This window comes from Theropithecus gelada, chromosome 4 (assembly GCF_003255815.1).
Source record: "Theropithecus gelada isolate Dixy chromosome 4, Tgel_1.0, whole genome shotgun sequence".
Lineage (NCBI taxonomy): Eukaryota > Metazoa > Chordata > Mammalia > Primates > Cercopithecidae > Theropithecus > Theropithecus gelada.
Genome location: NC_037671.1, coordinates 49,901,035 through 49,926,416, shown reverse-complemented (window position 1 = coordinate 49,926,416; position 25,382 = coordinate 49,901,035). Strand labels below are relative to the sequence as shown.

The window sequence follows — 25,382 nt, the reverse complement described above, 5'->3', positions numbered from 1 at the left end:
CTGCTATTTGTGACATACATTTAGTTATTACTGGACAGGGGTCATCACGGTGGACAGGAGGCAGGACTAGATTGTAGCTCCAGACAGAACAGCGTGCAGAGGCTCGCATAGTGAATTTTAGCTCCAGATAGACTGCAAGAACAAACCAGCAATCCCGAGAGGACCCACAGACCTTCTGAAGAAAGCGGACTGCTCTTGCAGGACCTGGGAACACCCCAAATACTGTGAGTGCCCCAACTGCGGAAATAGGAAAGGGAGACCCTCCTCTCCTGAACACACACCCCCACTGGAGAAACTGAAGGTCTGTTTGCAGAAGTTTCCAACTTCACCTGGATCTGACTCAATTTAGAGAGCTGAGCAAAATACAGTGGGTAGAGGAAGCGCTGTAAGGCCCTGGGAGCTTGCTGAGTCCCCAAGCAGGCCATTCCTGCCTGGCACCACAGGGATATACAGGGAGGGTGGCCAGAGGAGCAGGGGGTAAAACTCCACAGGGAAAAGGAAATCTCTAGTTAAACTTAACAATTTGAATGGGGCAAGAAACCTCCTGGCCACAACTCTGGAGGGAAGAATCAAGCCCTTTTCTTTCGCAGCTAGAAGGCGGGGAGCCTGGGGCAAATTTTCAGGCCCGTCTCGCCCACCATCTGGAAACAGGGCTGTTGGGGAAGGCATGGTGGGACTGAGACTGGCCCTTCAGTTTCCGTGGGAGCTGGGTATGGCCTCTGACTGCCAGCTTTCCCCTACTTCCCCGACAACCTGCATGATTCAGCAGAGGCAGCCATAATCCTCCCAGGTACACAACTCCAGTGACCTGGAAATCTCACCTTCATCTCCAACAGAGGCCACAGCAAGACCTGCCCAAGAAGAGCATGAGCTCAGACATGCCTAGCCCTGCTCCCACCTGATGGTCCTTCCCTACCCACTCTGGTAGTGGAAGACTAAGGGCATATAATTTTGGGAGTTCTACGTCCCCGCCCACTGCTGGTCCCTCTCCCTACTATTACAGCTGATGCTTGCTGGAAAATGCCACCTCCCGGCAGGAGGCCAACCAGCTCAAAAATAGAACATTAAACCACCAAAACCCTCACGGAGTCCATTGAACCCCCCTGCCCGCCACCTCCACTGGAACAGGCACTGGTATCCATGGCTGAGACCCCCATAGACACTTCACATCACAAGAGTCTCTGCAAACAACCCCTAGTACCAGCCTGGAGCCTGGTAGAATCACTGGGTGGCTACACCCAGAAGAAAGACAATCATCACTGCAGTTAGGCTCACAGTAAGCCACACCTGTAGGAAAAGGGGGTGAGTACTATATCAAGGGAACACCCAGTGGGACAAAAGAATCTGAAGAACAGTCTTCAGCCCTAGACCTTCCCTCTGACAGAGCCTACCCAAATGAGAAGGAACCAGAAAACCAACCCTGGTAATACGACAAAACAAGGCTCTTCAACACCCTCAAAAGATCACACTAGTTCACCAGCAATGGATCCAAACCAAGAAGAAATCCCTGACTTACCTGAAAAAGAATTCAGGAGGTTAGTCATTAAGCTAATCAGGGAGGCACCAGAGAAAGCGAAACCCAGTGCAAGGAAATCCAAACAACGATGCAAGAAGTGAAGGGAGAAATATTCAAGGAAATAGATAGCTTAAAGAAAAAAAAAAACAATAAAAAATTCAGGCAACTTTGGACACACTTTTAGAAATGCAAAATGCTCTGGAAAGTCTCAGCAATAGAACTGAACAAGTAGAAGAAAGAAATTCAGAGTTTGAAGACTAGGTCTTAGAATTAACCCAATCCAACAAATGCAAAGACAAAAGAACAAGAAAATATGAACCAAGCCTCCAAGAAGTCTGGGATTATATTAAACAACCAAACCTAAGAATAATTGGTGTTCCTTGAGGAAGAGAAATCTAAAAACTTGGAAACATATTTGGGGCAATAATTGAGGAAAACTTCCCTAGCCTTGCTAGAGTCCTAGACATCCAAATACACGCCGCACAAAGAAAACACCTGGGAAATTCATCACAAAAAGATCATCACCTGGGCACATTGTTACCAGGTTATCCAAAGTTAAGATAAAGGAAAGAATCATAGGAGCTGTCAGACAGAAGCACTAGGTAACCTATAAAGGAAAACTTATTCGATTAACAGCAGATTTCTCAACAGAAACCCTACAAGTTAGAAGGGATTGGGGCCCTATCTTCAGCCTCCTCAAAGAAAACAATTAGCCAAGAATTTTGTATCCAACGAAACTAAGCTTCACACATGAAGGAGAGAGAGCCTTTTTCAGACAAATGCTGAGAGAATTCGCTATTACCAAGCCACCACTACAAGAACTGCTAAAAGTTGCTCTAAATCTTGAAACAAATCCTAGAAACACATCAGAACAGAACCGCTTTAAAGCATGAATCACAAAGGAACTATAAAACAAAACTACAAGTTAAAAAGCAAAAACAAAAAACAAAAAAACCAAAGTACACAGGCAACAAAGAGCACAATGAATGCAACAGTACATCACATTTCAATATTAACACTGAATATAAATGGTCTACATGTTCCACTTAAAAGATACAGAACTCCAGAATGGTTAAGAACTCACCAACCAACCAGCCGCTGCCTTCAGGAGACTCACCTAACATAAAAGGACTCACATAAACTTCAAGTAAATGGGTGGAAAAAGGCATTTCATGCAAATGGACACCAAAAGCGAGCAGGGGTAGCTATTATATCAGACAAAACAAACTTTAAAGCAACAGCAGTTAAAAGAGACAAAGACGGACATAATATAATGGTAAAAGGCCTTGTCCAACAGTAAAATATCACAATCCTAAACATATATGCACCTAACACTGGAGGTCCCAAATTTATAAACAATTACTAATAGACCTAAGAAATGAGATTAGACAGCAACACAGTAATAGTGGGGGACTTCAATACTCCACTGACAGCATTAGACAGGTCATCAAGACAGAAAGTCAACAAAGAAAGAATGTATTTAAACTATACCTTAGAACAAATAGACTTAACAGATATATACAGAATATTTCATCCAACAACCGCAGAATACACATTCTATTCAATAGCGCATGGAACTTTCTCCAAAATAGACCATATGATAGGCCATAAAACGAGCCTCAATAAATTTAAGATAACTGAAATCATGTTAAGCACTCTCTCAGACCACAGTACAATAAAACGGGAAATCAAGTCCAAAAGGAACCTTCAAAACCAGACAAATACATGGAAATTAAATAACGTGTTCCTGAATGAGCACTGGGTCAAAAACAAAATCAAGGTGGAAATTAAAAAATTATTCAAACTGAACGACAGAATTCTACCAGACATTCAAAGAAGAATGGGTACGAATCCTTTCGACACTATTCCACAAGATAGAGAAAGAAGGAACCCTCCCTAATTCATTCTATGAAGCCAGCATCACCCTAATACCAAAACCAGAAAAGGACATAACCAAAAATGTAAACTACAGACCAGTATCTTTGATGAACATACATGTTAAAATCCTTAACAAAATACTAGCTAACCGAATCCGACAACATAGCAAAAAGATAATCAACCATGATCAAGTGGGTTTCATACCAGGGATGCAGGGATGGTTTAACATACACAAGTCAATAAATGTGACATGTCATATAAACAGAATTAAAAACAAAAATCACATCTCAATGGATGCAAAAAAAGTTCGACAAAATCCAGCATCCCTTTATTATTAAAACCCTCAGCAAAACTGGCATATAAGGGATATACCTCAATGTAATAAAAGCCATCTATGACAAACCCACAGCCAACATAATACTGAATAGGGAAAAGTTGAAAGCATTCCCTCTGAGAACTGAAACAGGACGAGGATGTCTGCTCTCACCACTCCTCTTCAACATAGTACTGGAAGTCCTAGCCAGAACAACCAGAGCAGAAAAATAAATAAACGGCATCCAAATCAAAAAAGAGGAAGTCAAACTGTCATTGTTTGCTGATGATACAATCATTTACCTTGGAAACCCTAAAGACTCCTTCAGAAAGCTCCTAGAACTGATAAAACAATTCAGCAAAGTTTTGGGTACAAGATTAATGTCCACAAATCAGTAGCTCTTCTATATACCAATAGTAACCAAGCAGAGAATCAAATCAAGAACTCAACTCCTTTTACAACATCTGCAAATAAAATAAAATAAAATACTTAAGAACTAACCAAGGAGTCAAAAGACCTCTACAAGGAAAACTACAGAACACTGCTGAAAGAAATCACAGACGGCCCAAATGAAAATGCATCCCATGCTCATGGATGGGTAGAATCAATAATGTGAAAATGACCACACTGTCAAAAACCATGTATAAATTCAAGGCAATTCCCATCAAAATACCACCATCATTCTTCACAGAATTAGAAAAAACAATTCTAAAATTCATATGGAACCAAAAAAAGCCCGCATAGCCAAAGCAAGACTAAGGAAAAAGAACAAATCTGGAGGCATCACACTACCTGATTTCAAACTACACTATAAGGTCACGGTCACCAAAACAGCATACTACTGATATAAAAATAGGCACAGAGACCAATGGAACAGAACAGAGAACTCAAAAATAAACCCAAATACTTACAGCCAATTGCTCTTCGACAAAGCAAACAAAAACATAAAGGACACCCCTTTCAACAAATGGTGCTGGGATAATTGGCTAGTCACATGTAGGAGAATGAAGCTGGATCCTCATCTTTCACCTTATACAGAAATGAACTCAAGATGGATTAAGGACTAAAACCTAAGACCTGAAACTATAAAAATTCTCAAAGATAACAATAGAAAAACCCTTCTAGTTATTGGCATAGGCAAGGATTTCATGACCAAGAGCCCAAAAGCAAATGTAATAAAAACAAAGACAAATAGCTGAGACCTAATTAAAGAGCTTTTGCATGGCAAAAGGAACAGTCAACAGAGTAAACAGACAACCCACAGAGTGGGAGAAAATCTTCACAATCTATACATCTGACAAAGGACTAATATCCAGAATCTACAACAAACTCTAACAAATCAGTAAGAAAAAGCAATCCCATCAAAAAGTGGGCTAAGTTCATGAACAGACAATCCTCAAAAAAAGATACGCAAATGGCCAACAAACATATGAAGAAATGCTCAACATCACTAATGATTGGGGAAATGTAAATCAAAACCACAACGCGATACCACCTTACTCCTGCAAGAATGGCCATAATCAAAAAATCAAAAAACAGTAGATGTTGGCATGGATGAGGTGATCAGGGAACACTTCTACACTGCTGGTGGGAATGTAAACTAGTACAGCCACTATAGAAAACAGTGCAGAGATTCCTTTAAGAACTAAAAGTAGAACTACCATTTGATCCAGCAATCCCACTACTAGGTATCTACCCAGAGGAAAAGAAGTCATTATTCAAAAAATATACTTGCACACACATGTTTATAGCAGCAAGATTCACAATAGCAAAATCATGGAACCAAACCAAATGCCCATCAATCAATGAGTGGATAAGGAAACTGTGACATATATGATGGAATACTACTTAGCCAAAAAAAGGAATGAATTAACAGCATCTGCATTGACCTCGATGAAATTGGAGACTATTATTCTAATGAAGTAACTCAGGAATGGAAAATGAAACATTGTATGTTCTCATGGACATGTGGGAGCTAGGCTATGAGGAAACAAAGGCATAAGAATGATACAACAGACTCTGGAGACTTGAGTTGAAGAGTGGGAAGGGGGTGAGGGATAAAAGACTATGAATATGGTGTAGTATTATACTGCTCAGGTGATGGGTGCACTAAAATCTCACAAATCACCACTAAAGAACTCACTCATGTAACCAAATACCACCTGTACCCCAATAAAATTAGGAGAAAAAATTAGTTATCACGCAAATACATTGCTAGAGTTTCTCTTTGTATGTTCATTGTTCATTTTTAGTGACCATTATAATACTGTATAACGTTAACATTAAAGTACTACTTTTAATCTTTGGAGAAACATCTTTCTGCTTTAAATAAATTATTCTAAAACTTTAGTGCCTTAGGTGTGCTTTTACAAATACAGGGTAAAACTCTACCTGTAACAAAAGAAATAATATATATGTAATACAAGTCAGTGTGAGGCCAAGTAACAGCTGACTTTGCTAGAAAAATAAAATCATATTAAGTTAACCAAAAGAGAAACAATTTGACTCATCTTAATTTTTATGGCAAATTAAGTCAGATATACAAGTTTAACACTATTAAGTTCCTCTTATTTGTTTCATTATCTTATTTTCACGTATGAATATAAACATGTATATACAAAATGTGAGAAAAAAGTCAAAAACGCTTAAAAATTTCTCAATATCTACCATGTTACATGCTGTGAATTTAAGATATACTTTTAACATGTACACTTTGTCAATAATGTATTCGATATCTAATATGTATACAGCACTGTGTTAGGAGCAATGAGCAAAGATAAAAAAGACATGGATCCTACCCAAAAAACCTTACAGTCTCGAAGACAGGTAGAATAAGTACATACTCTAACAGTGAAAACATAGGAAGTTATTATATATACATCTCTTACAAAACTACAAGTCTTGCAAATTTGGAAGAAGACCATTTTTTGGGGGGACAGAATCTCGTTCTGTCACCCAGGCTGGAGTGCAGTGGCATGATCTCGGCTCACAGCAACCTCTGCCTCCTGGGTTCAAGTGATTCTCATGCCTCAGCCTAGGAGCGGGGATTACAGATGTGTACCACCATGCCCAGCTAATTTTTATATTTTTTAGTACAGACAAGGTTTCGCCATGTTGGCCAGACTGGTCTCGAACTCCTGATCTCAGGTGATCCACCCACCTCAGCCTCCCAAAGTGCTGGGATTACAGGTGTGAGCCACTGCACCCGGCCACTAAATTACTTTTAATCAGAGACAGACTAATATCAATTTAATGAAGGTAATTGAGCAGGGCCTTGAGAATCTGTAGAATGTGGGCATTAGAAGATGAGACAAAAGGACAATCCAAGAAAACACAGTAAGAATAAAAATTCAGACATATCAATTGTAAGAGGCACAATGGAGGAGGATCAGCAAGTAAATAAAGATAACTAGGACCAAAATATAAAAACACCTCATATAGTAAGTTGTTGGAACTTTATTCAGCATGTAAAATAAAGCTCTTGAAAGTACTCGATGAAGGAAAGGTTAATCTGAGATAATTAGAGTACTCAAGAAAGCTAAGCAGAAGATAATAAGCATCAGAACAAGATATAGTGGGGATAAAGACATAAAGACTAGGAGGTAATAGGACTAAAAGTGAATGGAACTAGAAGAGAACCACGTACAAAGTACCATGTCTATATGACTATAAGAGCAACAGAAATTATCAACAGAAACAGGAAATCAAAACAACAGGAAAGGAAGATGATAAATTAACTGAGGACATGCTAAATCTAGGTTCATGATGAAACATGCAGGGGGGACAAAAAGCCAGAAACATAGGATACAAGCTGGGAAAATACGAATTTGATTTAGAGCAGAGAGGTACTGGAGCTAATCATTAGATTCATGAGTACAGATGAATTCAAAATGTGAATGCTCAAACAGAAAAGCCAAGGATATCAGTGAAGGAATATTTACATTTAGGTTACAAGGAAGGAAGAGGAAGGCCAGGCATGGTGGCTCATACCTTTAATCCTACCAATTTGGGAGGCCAAAGTGGGAGGATCACTTGAGGCTAGGAGTTCAAGATCAACCTGGGCAACATGGTGAGAACCAGTCCCTACAAAAAACTGAAAAATTAACCAGGCATGAAAGTGCGTCCCTGTAGTCTCAGCTACTTGGGAGGCTGAGGCGGGAGGATCACTTGATCCCAGGAGTTTGAGGCTGCAGTGGCCTATGATTGTTTCACTGTATTCTAGAGTGACAGAGTGACTCCCTGTCCCTAAAAACAAAATTTAAAAAGTAAAAAAGGAAGGAAGAGGAGATGGAGAAGTTAGAAACAATAGGATGTAGTATCATCTAAACCAAGACAAACCTTTGACAGAGTGGCAATGGTAGAAAAAAAAAAAAGAGTGATATGTTGCAGGAACTGAAGAAAAGACCTTGAATTTGGCATCAGTAAACCTAACCTAAGATGCAAAGGGTTACAGACTGAAATGAAGGTGAAAAATCAGAGACCACAAAAGTAGACTATTTTTCAGAGGATGGGGGTTATTTTCATATTTCAACAAACGAACCTCAAGTGAAAAGAGAAAGTAACTGCAGTACATCAAGAATGCAGCTAGACCTAAAAGGAGGCTATTCTTTGATTCTGAATAATAGAAAAAGTCAAGTATTTTCATGCAAAGTAGTAAAGTTGCCAATAGAGGATAATGTTGGAAATAAGGATATAACCAAGTTTTATAATTTACAAAGTATTTTCACATAAATTATCTCAACAACTAAAGCTAAAGGAGGTTAAGTGACTTGCCTAAGTTCACACAGTATAATTTAATCCTGAAGTACAAAGGTTCTGAAGATTGGTTGCTTCTGTTAAAAACATTTTTAAGGCCAGGTGCAGTGGCTCATGCCTGTAATCCCAGTACTGTGGGGGGCCATGGCAGGTGGATCACCTGAGGTCAGGAGTTTGAGATCAGCCTGGCCAACATGGCAAAACCCCATCTCTATTAAAAATACAAAAAAAATTAGCTGGGTGTGGTGGTGCATGCCTGTAGACCTTGCTACTCAGGAGGCTGAGGCAGGAGAACTGCTTGAACCTGGTAGGTGGTGGTCGCAGTGAGCCAAGATCGCACCATTGCACTCCAGCCTGGGTAACAGCACGACTTCATCTCAAAAAAAAAAAAAAGGGCCAGGCATGGTGGCTCAGCCTGTAATCCCAGCACTTTGGGAGGCTGAGGTGGGCGAATCACGAGGTCAGGAGATCAAGACCATCCTGGCTAACACGGTGAAACCCCGACTCTACTAAAAATACAAAAATAAAACTAGCCGGGTGTGATGGTGGGCGCCTGTAGTCCCAGCTACTTGGGAGGCTGAGGTGGGAGAACAGCGTGAACCCAGGAGGTGGAGCTTGCAGTGAGCCGAGTTCGCACCACTGCACTCCAGCCTAGGCAACAGAGTGAGACTCCATCTCAAAAAAATATATATATATATATATTTAAAATTTCAGTTCCACTGCTGTTAATCATTGATATGATTTGGATCTGTGTCCCCACCAAATCTCAGATTAAAAGTAATCCCCAGTATTGGAGGTTGGGCCAGGTGAGAGGTATTTGGATCATGGGGTGTTTGGATGATCCATGTTTGGATCACCCCCTTCATGATGAGTAAGTTCACACAAGATTTGGTTGTTTAAAAGTGTGTGGCCCCTCCCACTCTCTCTCTTACTCCCTTTCTCGCCATGTGAAATGTGTGCCCCTACTTGACCTTTCACCATGAGTAAAAGCTCCCTGAGGCCTCCCCAGAAGGTGAGCAGATGCAGGAACCATGCTTCTTCCTGTATAGCCTGTAGAAGCATGAGCCAATTAAATTTCTTTTCTTTATAAATTATCCAGTCTCAGGTATTTCTTTATAGCAATGCAAGAGCAGCCTAACACTACCATTCCAAACCCTACATTTTTCAATCTTATAATAGGAACAATAATCCTTACATGTTGTTATGTGTGTCTAATGAGATAAGGTGCAGAAAATGCTAAGCCTAACTAATACACAGTTTAAAACAAAAAAGTTAGTTGATTCTCAGGATAAGAGCCAAGGTTTTCCAACTGCAAGTCCCAAATTCTCTCTTGTTCCACAAACTGCTGACAAAAGAAACAGGGTAAGTAATGAGGCAGATTAAAAAACAGAAGGGAGTATGAAATACTTAAACAATGGGAAGAGTCTCTAAAAAAAGGTAGGATACAACTTTCTCTGAGATATGCAGAAAGAATAATGCAAATGAAGATAAACGTTAGTGAGGAGAAAAAAACAGCTAAGAAAGATAAAGGAAATAGTTGAAATTGCCAATCATCAGTGGAGAATTAAGATAAACTCTTAAGTTAAAAATGGGAGGCCGGGCGCGGTGGCTCAAGCCTGTAATCCCAGCACTTTGGGAGGCCGAGACGGGCGGATCACGAGGTCAGGAGATCGAGACCATCCTGGCTGACACGGTGAAACCCCGTCTCTACTAAAAAATACAAAAAACTAGCCGGGCGAGGTGGCGGGTGCCTGTAGTCTCAGCTACTCGGGAGGCTGAGGGAGGAGAATGGCGTGAACCCGGGAGGCGGAGCTTGCAGTGAGCTGAGATCCGGCCACTGCACTCCAGCCTGGGCGACAGAGTGAGACTCCGTCTCAAAAAAAAAAAAAGAGAAAAAGAAAAAAAAAAAATGGGAGGCAGTGAATCCACAGACATCTGTCACCACCACCAGTCCTGTCCCTGAGCAAAGAATGAAAACAGCTTAACTGCACAGAAGAGAGAACTACACGGATACCTCGTTTTATTGTACTTCGTTTTGCTGTGCTTCACAGATACTGCATTGTCTACAGTCAAAGGCTTGTGGTAATCCTATGTTGAGCAACTCTACTATAAATGCAATTTTTCCAACAATATGTGATCACTTTGTAACACTGTGTCCACATTTTGACAATTTTCACAATATTTCAAATGTTTCACTGTAATTATATATGTTATGGTGATTTGTGATCAGTGATCTTTGATGTTAATACCGTAATTGTTCTGGGGTGTCATGAACTGTGTCCATATATAACAGCAAACTTAACTGATAAATGTCATGTGTGTTCTAACTGCTACACTGATCAGCCTTTCTTCTCTCTCCTCCTCTACTTGGCCTTCCCTATTATCTGAGACAGAACAGGCCTAATAATAAAATTAGGCCAATTAATAACCTGAAAATGGCCTCTAAGTGTTCAAGTGAAAGAAATAATGACATCCCTCTCACATTAAATAAAAAGTTAGAAATGATTAAGCTCAGAGAGGAAGGCAATGTTGAAAGCCACAGCAGGTCAAGAGATTGGCCTTTTGCCCCAAACAGCCAAGTTTTGATTGCAAAGGAAAAGTTTTTGAAGAAAATTAAAAGTGCTATTCCAGTGAACATATGAATAATAAGAAAGCTTAACAGCCTTATTATTGATATGAAGGAAAGTTTGAGTGGTCTAGATAGAAGATCAAATCAACTGTAACATTTCCTTAAGCCAAAGCCTAATCCAGAGTGAGGCCCTAACTCTCTTCAATTCTTTGAAAGCCGAACAGAGGTGAGGAAGTGGCAGAGGAAAAGTTTCAAGGTAGCAGAGGTTGGTTCATGTGGTTTAAGAAAAGAAGCCATCTCCATGACATAAAAGTGGAAGGTAAAGCAAGTGCTAATGTAGAAGCTGCAGTAAGGCATCCAGAAGATCTAGCCAAGATCACTGATGAAGTCGGCTACAGGAAACAAATTTTCAATGGAGGTAAAACAGCCTTCTATGGAAAGAAGATACCATCTAGGACTTCCATAACTAGAGAGAAGTCAATGGGTGAATGTAGCTGGTAGCTTTAATGCAAACCATCACTTACTTATCATTCTGAAAATCCTTGGCCCTTAAGAACTATGCTAAATCTACTCTGCCTATGCTCTATAAATGGAACAACAAAGCCTGGATAACAGTACATCTGTTTACAGCATGATTTACTGAATATTTTAAGCCCACGGTTGAGACCTATTGCTCAGGGGAAAAAAAAAAAAAAAAAAAAAAAAGATTATTTTTAAAATATGCATGCTGACAATGCCCGTAGTCACCCAAGAGCTCTGATGGAAATGAACAAGGAGATTAATGTTACTTTCACGTCTGCTAACACATCCATTCTGTAGCCCATGAATGAAGGAGACATTTAGACTTTCAATTCTTGTTATTTAAGATACACATTTTGGAAGGCTATAGCTGCCATAGATAGTGATTCCTCTGATAAATGTAGGCAAATAAACTGAAAGCCTTCTGGAAAAAAATTCATCAGTTTAGATGCCACTACAAACATTCACGATTCATAGGAGAAAGTCAAAACATCAATATTAACAGGAATTTGGAAGATGATTCCAATCCCCAGGGACGACTTTGAGGGTTGAAGACTTCAGTGGAGAAAATAACTGAAGATGTGGTAAAAATAGCAAGAGAATGAGAATTAAAAGTGGATCAAACTTGAACAGATGAGGAGTTGCTTCTTTTGGATCAGCAAAGAAAGTTTTGTGAGGTGGAATCTACTGCTGGTGAAGATGCTGTGAATATTGTGGAAATAACAAAAGATTTACAAAATGTAAACTTAATTGATAAAGCAGAGGCAGGGTTTAAGAGGACTGACTCCAATTTCAAAAGAATACCTTGCCACTAATTAATTCCACTAACACCCTTCCCACCCTCTGGTAACCATCTTTCTGTTCTCTATGAGTTCAATTTTTTAAATTTTTATTTTAGCTCCCACAAATAAGTGGGAACACACAGTTCGTCTTTCTATGCCTGGCTTATTTCACTTAACACAATGACCTCCAGTTCCATCTATGTTGTTGCAAATGACAGGATCTCATTCTTTTTTTGTGACTGAATAGAAGTACATTGTGTATATGTCCAACTGAAGTAGTATAGCATAATTCGCACAGAAACCAATTATCCATTTGGGTTGGGAAAAACATATCCAATTTATGCTGACTAAACTCTCAATGCTGGAAGAAATGAATTACCTCTAGATTGCTTCTCATTGCCTTCTCTTCTTCCAAATCTTTTCGCAGTTTTTCTAGTTCTTTCCTAAAAACAAAGTACTTATTACTGTTAAGTCTTTCGATTAAATAATGTATTTGACTGATATTTACAGGCTTTTTGTTACCTAACCCACCAGTTCATGGGAAAATCCTTTTAAGGGCAATAGCAATGTTAATTAAGAAAAATGTAAGATTCTCTAGTTAGAATGGTTCAATGTAACAGTTAAAAATTCAGCAAAACCAAGGCAAATCGATCTGAGATCAAGAAACCAAGTAAATTCGGAGCAGCTCATGAAGACAGAAATAATATCTAACCTTTAGAAGAAATTTTCTATATTCAGCTATCATACATTTTCCAGGTTGGAAACCTCAAAGCCCAAGCAATTTGGTAAAATGAATATCAACACATCACAATACAAGGCAAGTTAACAGTTTATCTGATAAGATAACCTAGACTTTGAATTTCTCTATTTTTAAAAATTAAATACCACATTAAAGTCTAAAAACCAAACAAATTAAAAACTCTAGCCAATAGTTTCTCCTCCTTAACTCATGTTTTCATCTTCCTGTGTTCCCTTCTAATCTTTCCATACAGTTGTTCTTTTTTCTATAGCTTTAAGTGAATATTCAATATTATATCTTTGCACAAATTTTAAACCATTTTCATGCTGCTGAAATTTTCATATTTCTATGTGGTTTGGTATCCAAATATCCAGGTATTTTGTTTGGCTGATTCATTATTCTGGAGACAGAAGGAGTGGGAGGAATCGAGGAATGAGATAGAAGGAATGGGAGGAATATGTTAGTATATCAAATTTCTAAATCAAAAGTATGGACATTTTCAGTCTCAACATATACTTGAAAAATTCTTGAGAATACTGTAGAAACAACAGCTTGAAAAAGTAAAAAAGAAAAAACTCATGAAGAAAAAATACATAAGGAAAGAATTTTAAAATTTTTTATGTAACATTTCAAAACTAACTTCTTAGCAATAATTTCTTAGTGATATCTAAGCTATAAAGATCTAATATTATAAGAGTAAAACAAAAACCTCTGAACTCCAAGTCAACTAAAGAAATAAAATATTACCAGTACCTCTAATATCCCAAAAAGTGACCCTCTTTCCTTAATCCTATTTCCCTCTTTCATAGAAAAAGTTTTATAGTATTTATTATTATTCATTTGTTGTTCTAATTTTGCCACATGCAAATGTATTCTTAAAATAATATACTTTCTGGTTTGGTATGCTTCCCAACTTTATATAAATGAAATACACTGATTGCGTGTATGCTTCTGACCTGCTCCCGCCTCTCAATATTTAGATTAATTCATACTGATGTTGAAATTTACTTTTATTGTTGTATGCTGTGTAGTATTTCTCTATTAATGTATCAATAGTATTTATCCCTTCTCCTGCTGATGCAAGTTTTTTAGATATTAAAAACAAACAAACAAACAAACAAAAAAAACCTGCCATCCAGTTTCACTTTTCCAGAGAAACTGAAGATACTGAAAATACCCTTTGGAAAGACTTCTAAAATGTTTTATATTTTAAAACATATATATGTATATATATCTCTCAGAAATGTTTTATCCATTCTAGAGCTAATTTAAGAGCACCTACGGGCAACATGTATATGTAAAACAGCGCACAGTATAAAAAATGTAAAACAACAAAATCAAATCAGGAGAGTTCTCTAACTGGTACATGGGTGGCAATTAATAAATGTTTACTGGACAAGTAAACTTACAGCTTATAATGTGCATGTTGCAGAATCTACTAAAAGAATCTTTCAAAACAGATAAACTGAAGGATTCCAAGAAATACCATCATGTATTGAATTATAAACTCTCTCTATATACATAACATCTAAAATATATAACATTTTTAAGTAGACATTTAAGATACAGTTTTTGTTTCTAAGAAATACCTGTAAAAGTGTTCTGCAAACTCCAAATACCTTATACTGTTAATCTCAATATTGTATTTAATAAGATTCCCAGGCCAACTTAAAATTGGAAAAGAAATGATAAAACCAGGTTCAGAGGTAACATGGCCTCTGGCTGTAACTTTTATGTGTTTTATTTTTATTTTTTGTTCCTTTATACTTTTTATTTGGCCATAACTTTTATACTTTTATAAAAAGATTCCAAGAAATCTTTTTAGAAGGGAAGTTGAAGACAAGGTATGAGCACCCTCAATCTCAAGGTATGAGCACCCTCAATCTCAATTCAATTAGATTAGCTGCTTTTTTTTAAAATCTGTTTTACCTACTGGGCTTTTGTAGAATTATGCTTAAAATGTCAACAAGTTTTAAAATTCAAATACTAGTGGTTACAGAAAAGATCTTGGCCAGGTGCGGTGGCTCACGCCTGTAATCCCAGCACTTTGGGAGGCCGAGGCAGGCGGATCACAAGTTCAGGAGATCGAGACCATCCTGGCTAACACGGTGAAACCCCGTCTCTACCAAAAATACAAAAAATTAGCCGGGCGTGGTGGTGGGTGCCTATAGTCCCAGCTACTTGGGAGGCTGAGGCAGGAGAATGGCGTGAACACGGGAGGCATAGCCTGCAGTGAACTGAGATCGTGCCACTGCACTCCAGCCTGGGCAACACAGCGGGACTCCATCTCATTTAAAAAAAAAAAAAAAAGAAAATCTCTAAACCAATAGATAATATGGGTTTGAGTTCTAGCTCTGTCATTTAAGAACTGTGTGATCTTGGCTAAATAACTTTATCTCTATAAACTTTTATCTCTTCATTTAAAAAGCCAGAGGGGGAGCTCACCTATAACAGGTGATCTTGTAAATTTGTTTTAGCTCTAAAAAGTCCCTAACTTTCAACTAGGGTATGTCTCAACATATACCATACCAAAAAATTTTCAGAGTTAAGGGAAGGGTTTTAGAGATCACCTATCCCAACACATTCATTTTATACATGTCCAACAAGACCTCGCGGAAGCACTGATCAAATCCTCTGAAAACTAAGTTAACTATATGTATAGATACATAACCAGATCCAAAATACAGTATTTTTCCTAATCATACTAATCATATCTGACCAGAAGATTTCTAGCCTAAAATTATGGTTATGTATGTACGTTTTCCACAATCCACCTACCAGAATAACTTCACCAATGTAACTTTTTTGCCGAAAAGAGAAAAGCACTGTTAATGAAAATTTCTTTGAAAATATACTTGCTCACACCAGAGACTTGTTTGAGACAGAGTCTTGGTTTTGTTGCCCAGGCTGGAGTGCAGTGGCATGTTCACAGCTCACTGCAGCCTTGACTTCCCAGGCTCAAGAGATCCTCCCACCTCAGCCTCTTGAGTAGCTAGGACTACAGGGATGTGCCACTAACCCTGGCTTTTTCTTTTTTTTTTGCAAAAATGGGGTTTTGCCATGTTGTCCAGGCTGGTCTCAAACTCCTGGACTCAAGCAATCCTCCAACCTTGGTCTCCCAAAGTGCTGGGATTACAGGAGTGAACTACCACACCCAGCCAAAGATTAGATTTTTACTTAATATGGTTTGAAAAAAAATTCTTTACGCATGGGTTAAGTAGTACTCATAGAAGAAAAGAAGGGCTACTTACCCGTGATCCTTTTTCAGTGCTTCTACAATGCACAACAATTCAATAATCTGGGCTCTAAGTTCATCCAGGGAATTTTTTTTCACATCATCTGTTTCTACTTTAGCTTTGATTTCTAATGGAGTCAGGAAAGCAGTTGTATTTGCTTTAGAAGCACTGGAAGGTGTTGAAAGGTACACAGATGGCTGAAAACACAAAAAATTTTTTTTCTGACTTTAATATTATATTTAAGTTCAAAAGATTTTTACATCAAGAAGAAAAGCAATTAAATACTTCAAGATAAATGGCAAATTTGGAAATTCAAAAGCAATTTGATATTCACAACTGGAAAAATCGCCAGACAACTAAAGAATAAATTTATAATCATTAGTGGTTTTTGTAGGAAATGACAATTTCATTAACAGAAGAAAAAAGGAAAAAAGAAAAATCCATCAAATGCATATTATGGATGGTTCGCCTAGTGAAACAGGAGAGCACTATAAAGGTATTATTTTTTATTCCATATTCAATACTTATTGTTTGGAATGTCCAAAGAGCTTCACTTAAAAGTAATTGTGAACAATAGGTTCAGGAAGAGTCACTAAAATGAGTCCATAGCCTGACACCTCATAACTGTTTCACTAAAAAAATAGCAAATCACTTTAATAGAATTTCAATAGACTGTTGACAGCTGAGAGAATCAGATTAAGTGTATTTAATAAATTGGAAACACTCTGACAAAAACGCCCTGAAATGAAATAGAGAAATAATTTGGGAGGAAACCTAAATGACCTTAAATGTGTGTCAGTTGTGGTGAAACTACGTTAAATAAAAATGGTAAAAATTTTGATAAGACATCTAACACATGTAACAGATGAAAGGATTCATGTACATACAGTATTCTGCCATTCATTCCAGTATATACTGAATGCTTAATTATTGTACTAAGCACCAAGCTAGGTAAATACTACACAAGCGTTCATTTCTGACTTTAAGAATATATGTTTAATGGAGAAATGAAATAGATGCAGAGATCTATGCCTTTAAAAATACAAAATATGTAATATTTATTTTATTCAATTAAAATGTAAGCTCTTTCAAAAATATTTGCAGAAAACAGTCTGACGAAGCTAAACAATTCAATTTTTTAGCAGTAATTATTCCATTTCTTGGCAGAAGAAATAATTCTTCCTAAAGAACACCTTAAATTATCTATGTTTGATGTCCACAAAGAATCCCAGAAAGTCAACAAACCTTAGCCCACAATGCACCTCACCTTTGGAGAAGAGCATGTATCTTTTTTTAATTCAGATGGCTTTAGGTTGGCACTGTCTTCTTCTTTTGGTAACTTCAAGATTTTTTCGGGGCTGTGAGTTGGCTAAATGATTTTTTAGAAGTGAAGAGACATAACAGACCAAAGAAAAGAAAAGGTAGTAAGTCTTTGGATAACAAAACAAGTAACTTTTATGGATTTTTCAGCTGCTACTGTTGCTGATATCCCATTATCATTAATAGGATGCTACATACTTTCAAGCTGAATAACATATTTGCGTATCTTGAGGGCAAAAACAGTTTGCCTCTTAGCAGCAAGGATTTTCTCCATTTAGGTAATTTTAAAAGTACTACAGCGTTTAAGAGCTAATATATTAACATTACATTACCACCAGTACTCCAGGCAATGTAGAAAAAGCATACAAAAGGGTTAATACATTTAGATATGAGGATAAGTACTACAAAAACAATGAATATTTCACAACGATCATCAGAGAAATACAAATCAAAACTACAATGAGTTATTACCTCACCCCAATTAAAATGGTTTTTATCCAAAAGATAGGTAACAACAAATGCTGGTAAGGATATGGAGAAAAGGGGAACCCTCATACACTGCTGGGGAGAATGTAAATTAGTACAACTACTATGGAGAAAAATTTGCAGGTTCCTCAAAAAACTAAATATAGAGCTACCATCTGATCCAGCACTGCTAAGTATATACTAAGAAAAAGGAAATCTGTATATCAAAGGAATATCTGTATTCCCATGTTTATTGTAGCACTATTCACAAGAATATAGCCAAGAATTGGAATCAACCTAAGTGTCCATTAACAGACAAATGGATAAAGAAAATGTGGTACATATAGACAATGGAATACTATTCAGTCACAAAAAAGAATGAGATCCTGTCATTTGCAACTGGATAGAACTGGAAGTCACTATTTTAAGTGAACTAAGCCTGGCACAGAAGAACAAACTTTGCATGTTCTCACTAAAAAAATTAAAACAATTGAACTCATGGAGACAGAGAACAGAAAGATGGTTACCAGAGGCTGGGAAGGGTGTTAGTCGGGTGGTGGTAGCAATGGGGGGATGGTTAATGAGTACAAAAAATTGAGTAAGACCTATTATTTGGTAGCATAACAGGGTAACTACCAGTCAAAAATAATTTAATTGTACACTTAAAAATAACTAAGAATACAATTTGGATTGTTTGTAACACAAAAGACAATTGCTTGATGTGATGGGATACCGCATTTACCCTGATATAATTATTATGCATTTCATGCCTGTATCAAAATATCTCACATAACTCATAAATATACACATCTATTATGTACCTGCTGAACTTAATTTTAAAAATTTAGAAAAAAGAAAAAAAAAAAACACTGAATATTTCAGGAGAAAAATTTTTCTCAATCTTTCCTAAAGTGAGTATCTGCTGAATTTTAGTAACTGTTGTTGAAAGACAAATTAAACAGGTTCTTTCTTTGTCACCCTTTGACCCTGTGCTCTGTGGCTACAGCCTCACGATAATTTTCTTCTGATTCTGTAACCTTCCATTCCAGACCCTGTTGGAATGAACACACCTCTCTCCCTCTATCTCCTTAAATACCAGCATTTGCCACTTGAGTATAACAGCTATCATCCCGATTGTTAAACTTAGGTAGAGCTATAAATCCTCTATCTTCAAATGGACTCTGCATTGGCTAAATCTACTGTAGTTTAAGACAATTAGGTGAACTCACAGAATGTCCACCATTGAAACGGCCCGGCAACCTTCTTCCAGGCATCTTTGGTCTATTTGCAGTGAGATGAAGCAAGTTTTCTGAGGAAGCTATGTCATCAAAATTTACAACATCTAGAAAATAAAAATAAATATTATTTACTAAGAGAATTGCACCTTTTCAAAGGTAAAAAATAATGTTTCAGTTTTTGGACAAACTATAAATTAAAAAGAGTACCACTACTTTGAAGAATTCACAAATTGACCTGTGCTTTTCATATGCATTTGGAAAACAACACTCACCCTTAAAAGAAAAAAAAAATCCTCTTTACCTGATACATTTATATAGTATATGACTTTATTAACACTATAAAGGTTGTTTCCAGTAGAGACCTAGACCTCAACAAAAAGTTCTTAGTGAAAAATCTGTATCATAAAATGTAGTAGCATAAAAAACTCATCAAGTACCTAACAAAGATCTACTTCTTAAACTCATAATAAATTACAAGATCTCAGAAAATCAGCATGTAAAATTGTTTTGAACTTCAAGAAGTAGAATATTCGAATGTTAAGAATTAAACTTTATCTGGCACCCTGCCACTTTCGATTTGTGTTTCTCAATATAAAGCAAAAGCATGATTTAATGTACCTTTATGTGTATATGTATGTGCACAGTATTAGGTGGGACTCAAACTGTTTATAGTTCACTGCACCTTTGCTTAGACATTATCATGTTTAGCAATCACAAGATGGCTTCAAATCTAAGGCAAATCAGATTCAAAAAAAAAAAAAAAGAAAAAAAGCTACATGGATTACCAACTTACTTCCTCATCATCAAAGGTTGGCAGACCTCTGACCCGGTAACTTGGGTTTAAGGACAAATCTACTCTAAAACAATGATATATAATACTTTGCCTTTTTCTAGATGATTCAGAAGTCTTGCTAAAGGAAATGTCTTTAACTCTGAAGCCCAGATATCTATGTATGAATCAAGAACCCAAAAGGTAAACTACTACAGATACTTCCATTTTCAATAGAACCTTCCTTTAATTCAGATTCTAAACTCAGGTATTAACCACAGCCAAAATTTTCTACCTAATAGCAGATTCCTTTGGTCTAATCGTCCAGATCTGTATTAATTCTTCACGTTACCATCTGCCTAGATGTTTATAATACTTTCTGTCAGATAGGTATATGTTCTAACTCAGTTATTTGTTTCTTTAAAAAGATACAGATACTCATCACTGCCCACAAAATTTACTCATCAACTTTACTTATTTAGAGAATGTTTTTAAGGGATGGAGGACACAAGGTAAGGCAGAAAAAGAGGCATCACTGTTTGGTAATATGCATTTTATAACAACTAGAAGAATTTGCTGATAACTTAATATTTTCTATCAATTTCTTTGTGTGTTCTCACTTGTGTCAACTTACTAAGCTGATTCATTAAAACAGATACTCTAATATGCTTGATTTAATATTTGAGTCTTTAGATAACTGTAAGTAATCATGAAATATAACAAACTATAATAATAAATGACAATGAAAAATGCATTATATAATGTGAAGGTTGAATTTAAATATATGTTTAAATGTCATGTTATTTGTAAATATCATAAAGAAAGCAATCAGTATTTTTAAAAGATGTTAAAATATGTTGTAGTTTGAAGGGTGAAAATTGCTTTTACACTGATGTGTGCATTAACAATCCACAAAGAAAAAACCTTAACAAGTACAATCCAATCATTTCAGCCTATAGAGATTATTTTCAAATGCATATTTAAGCAACTTGCAGAAAGAAAAAGAAACAAACAGAAAAACACAGGAGAAGACAAAGAAAAATGAAACTGAAAGGGTAAATAAAACATAGATTTACAAAATTATACACCATGCTCGTGTAAAATGTCTTCTGTATGTCCAGTTTTGAACTACAACACCAAGACAAGTAACTTTACTATTCTAAAACTCTCTCAGGTTCTCCATTTAAGCCATTGGGTTAGTAAAAAGGAACAGTGCACATTTTGGACTCATGACTTATCTAAATGCTTATAAATTTACCTAAGAGGGATAACAATGGATTTACGCTGTACACATGGCATAACAGGCATGACAATCATTTGGCTTTTGCAATCACATCTGTCACTCTGCCAGCCACTTAAAATCTGCATGTTGCTAGGAACACATAAAATTTTTAAAAATCAAAATGAAATATCCAATTTGGCGAGAAAATAAACTGATTTTTATGGTTGCCAATTTTCTTCAAAAAAAATTATCAAAAGAATATTTTAAACGAATCAGGAAACTTTTCCAAAATGAATTTCATTTTCTCTAAAAATGGAAAACCAAAAGGGTTAGAATAAATAGACAGACAGACAAGTACACTTTCAGTAAAATTACAAAGAAAAATCAATGTGCACCACCTATTTATATTGAAAATACTATTTTGATTGCTTTATAAACTTTCATCTTACCAAAATGGAGAAGGGTAGAATAATTTCCTGACACGTAAGAAGGGAAACATGGCAAACAGGCTAGGAAACAAAATCTGGAAAGAAAAGTCAAGGATAGGAATGTCTAGAAAAAAGACTAAACCAAAATAATTATTTTACAAAACAGGAAAAAAGAACAGCTGTAGAATGAATAAAACCATTTCAATGTTTGGCATATAACTATTTGCAGGTTATCTAACTTACACAAGATGTGTATTAGATTTGAGGTTTATTCCTTTGTCTTTCAAAGGGAAAAATTAATATTAGTATTAATTTCAATATGCATTAAGCTAGAAAGTCCTGTTTTATTACTCACTGAACACCAAGACAGCTTCCAAAAGGATGGCTTAGTGCTTTAAGAGGCCAGAGTAATAAATCAGCATGTTACACCTCATAATGTAGTTATAACTAAAATTAAATCAACTTTTAGTCTTTAGCCCACGATAGAAATTACGATGAAAATCAATTTTAATTCTATGGTATCAAAGAAGAAAAATATGTTAAATATTACTTTAAAATATCTCACTATAAAAATATGACTCAATACTATCTTTAAAATATTTCATACATAAAAATTCACTAACGCCTTATATGATACTTACAAGTCTTTAATATGGCATGATCAAGGAAACTATTAGAAACCAATTGTTTTTTTAATTCTAGTTTAGATATAGGCTGACTTTTTATAGTATATGCTACTCAACAGGTACCTACTAGAAAAATTCCACCATAAATTATTTCCAGAAGAAATGAGTAAATATTGGAAAAGAAATTTTTAAAAAATAGATCAACTATCAAATAAACCAGAAGAAAAAGAAATGTCTTTCCTTATTCAACAATGAATGCTACCGTCAAATAATACGTTTCTTTAAAATTGCTTTTTTTTGGTTTGTTTTTGAGACAGGGTCTCACTTTATCATGCAGGCTGGAAGGCAACGGCATGATCAAGGCTCACTACAACCTCCAACTCTCGGCCTCAAGTAATCCTCTCACCTCAGCCTCCCTCCCTAGTAGCTGGGACTACAGGGGTGCGCCATCATGCCCAGCTTTTTTTTTTTTTTTTTTTTTTTTTTTCTGTAGAGACACAGTCTCACTATGTTACCCAGGCTAGTGTCACTATGTTGCCCGGGCTAGTCTCTAACTCCTGGACACAAGCAATCTTCCTGCTTTGGCCTCCTAAAGTGCTGTGATCACAGGCATAAAATTGCCTTTTAATCATAGAAAATCTTACCACAGAAAAACCACCAAAAGATAAAAATACTACACTGTAAGGAAACTTCATCAGTTGGGCCTTCTTAACATAACAGCCATGTTACTATAAAATTTTCTATCTTATATTTTAAAACTAAGTTGAAGATAATTTTATTTTACAGATAACGTATGATTTTAGAAATACGTGGACCACACAAGCTTTACTATTAATTAGTAGTGGTACTGAGATTTCCCTTAAACCAATTTGAGGAAGTATTTGTAATAGAGAAAAAAAAATTGTAAGCATAGTTTTTAACAGCCCTGATAGTTACAAAACTACATGCTCTATGATAATATATATGAAGAAACTAAAAAGTTATGTCGTGTCATTAAAAAAGAGAAAATCTGAGTGTTCTGGATATGTCTTTCTTACATGTACAAAAGTCAGAGTCTGTATTTATATACATAGTTTATATATATACATAAATGTTTACATATGACTTTACAAATAAGAAAATCATATCTGAGAATAGAGTCAGGGATTTATATCCTTTATAGATTAGAACAAAAACAAAATGGGATGGGTTTAATTAACAATGGAGGAGGCAGGAAAGAAGGAAAATAACATTTGTAATAACTTCCATGTCAGGTACTCCAGTAGACATATACATGTACTAAATTGTTCCATTGTTAGTTAAGGGAAAAAACATTAGGAAACTTTCTATCAGCAATCAACTAATAAATAAAACCCCTTTTGTTAACAGCAAAGTCAGTGCACTTTCTATTATTTCACCTCAAATCATTATGGTACACAATAATGAAATTTTCAATACGTTTTTCATGTATGTTTTCAACTTTCTAAAACATATTAAAAAGGCTAGATTCACACATTATATTTGAGGCTGTATTTGAGCCAAAATACTTTTTTTAAAGTATTAACATCACAGAAGAGACAGAACACTTTTATATTACTAACACTAGGAATATATGATAGTCTAACTTAAAAAGGTAGCAGGAATCTCTGATTTAATGTTTAGAACATACGCTATTTATTTCCATCAATTATGCCTTTTATCTTAGCATGCAACTGTGCCTAAAACACTACTGAGGATATAAAACTTGCTCAGTAAATAATCTGATACTTAACATGAACTAAATTCCCAACATTTGTATTTTCTGAACATTACAGGGCCTAAGTGTAGTACACCAAAGGTAGTACAATTAAGTGGAAGGAATAAAGAAGAGCAGCCTGAAAGTAGCTGTTAGTTTTCTGACTTGGCTAAGTCTCAGCATCTCTAGATTACTTCCTTATTTATTTGAAGAAAAGAAGAAATCAGAAATAAGATGTCTTCACACCCTGTTCTACAAAGTCTCTGTTTACTATATGGGGAGTAAATAATAGCTATGTATAAAAAATAGAAACAGGGCCCCCCAAACCAAGTAAAAACAGAACTTTCCAATCATCAATAGTTTGAAATTATTACACATATTATTTTTACATGGCAGTGTGTTGTGACTCTGCATAGAAAAATTTTGAAAAAAAGAAAATGTTGTAATTTACCTAAATTTTTAAAAAAATTCCATTACCTTGATGTAAACTAAATAAAACATTCAAGATGAATACAAAGCAACAGCTGCAGATTCCAGATGTTACTCCTTCAATTCCCAAAGGGACTCCATCAACATTTAAAGACTTGTGTGATAAAGATAAATTTCACTTGTGTGAAAATTAAAAATACAGTTGCAATAATTTATTTCCAGAGTTAAAATTGGGCAAATAATCTGCTTTTCTTCAACTATAACTTATGAAACACATTTCTAGCTATATTTTAAATCAAACAGAAAACAATATGAACTGATCAAATTCTATTTACTGATAAGCTCAATAAAAGAGTAAGATTTTTTAAAACATGAGGATTCTTTTTCTGTTTATTGAACAATTAATAAGGATAATTTTCACCATATAAAACATACTGAATAAATTTCAATGAATTTCTCTAAAATACAATAAACATTTTAATTCCCAGAAATTAGTAGTAAATATAGCTTCATCCATAGCAAGCGGGATCCAACTATACGACAGAAGGATCTATAAGATATTCAAATAAGAAGACTGAAAGGAGGCCACACTTTAAGTTAGAAACTTTGCATTTGCAAACTGAAAGAGGGAAGAATAAGGTCATCTGAAAAAACCTGAAATGTAATAGCATATTTTATAATAAGGTAATAAAAAACATCTAAGTGTAAATGGCCTTGAAGTTTAAACGTAAACATGAAATGTTAACAATGAAGCTAGAAAAAATAAAACATTAAGATTTCTTAAAAATACCAGAGTAAAATGAAAATTTAGAGTTCTCCTTTGATGTATGGATAGTGCATATTTAATGTCTGTAGCTTACTTTG

General features: G+C 35.9%; 1 protein-coding gene across 1 annotated transcript in view; it reads right to left on the bottom strand.

The window, feature by feature from the left end:
• The window catches only part of CD2AP (CD2 associated protein), a 151,852-nt gene that overhangs the window by 4,240 nt on the left and 122,230 nt on the right, over positions 1 to 25,382 (bottom strand). The window contains exons 14-17 of the mRNA XM_025383934.1: positions 19,322 to 19,434; positions 17,575 to 17,676; positions 16,323 to 16,504; positions 12,712 to 12,775 (exon numbers count right to left, since the gene is read on the bottom strand). Coding sequence (XP_025239719.1) covers positions 12,712 to 12,775; positions 16,323 to 16,504; positions 17,575 to 17,676; positions 19,322 to 19,434 — 461 coding nt within the window. The remainder of the gene's footprint in view (positions 1 to 12,711; positions 12,776 to 16,322; positions 16,505 to 17,574; positions 17,677 to 19,321; positions 19,435 to 25,382) is intronic.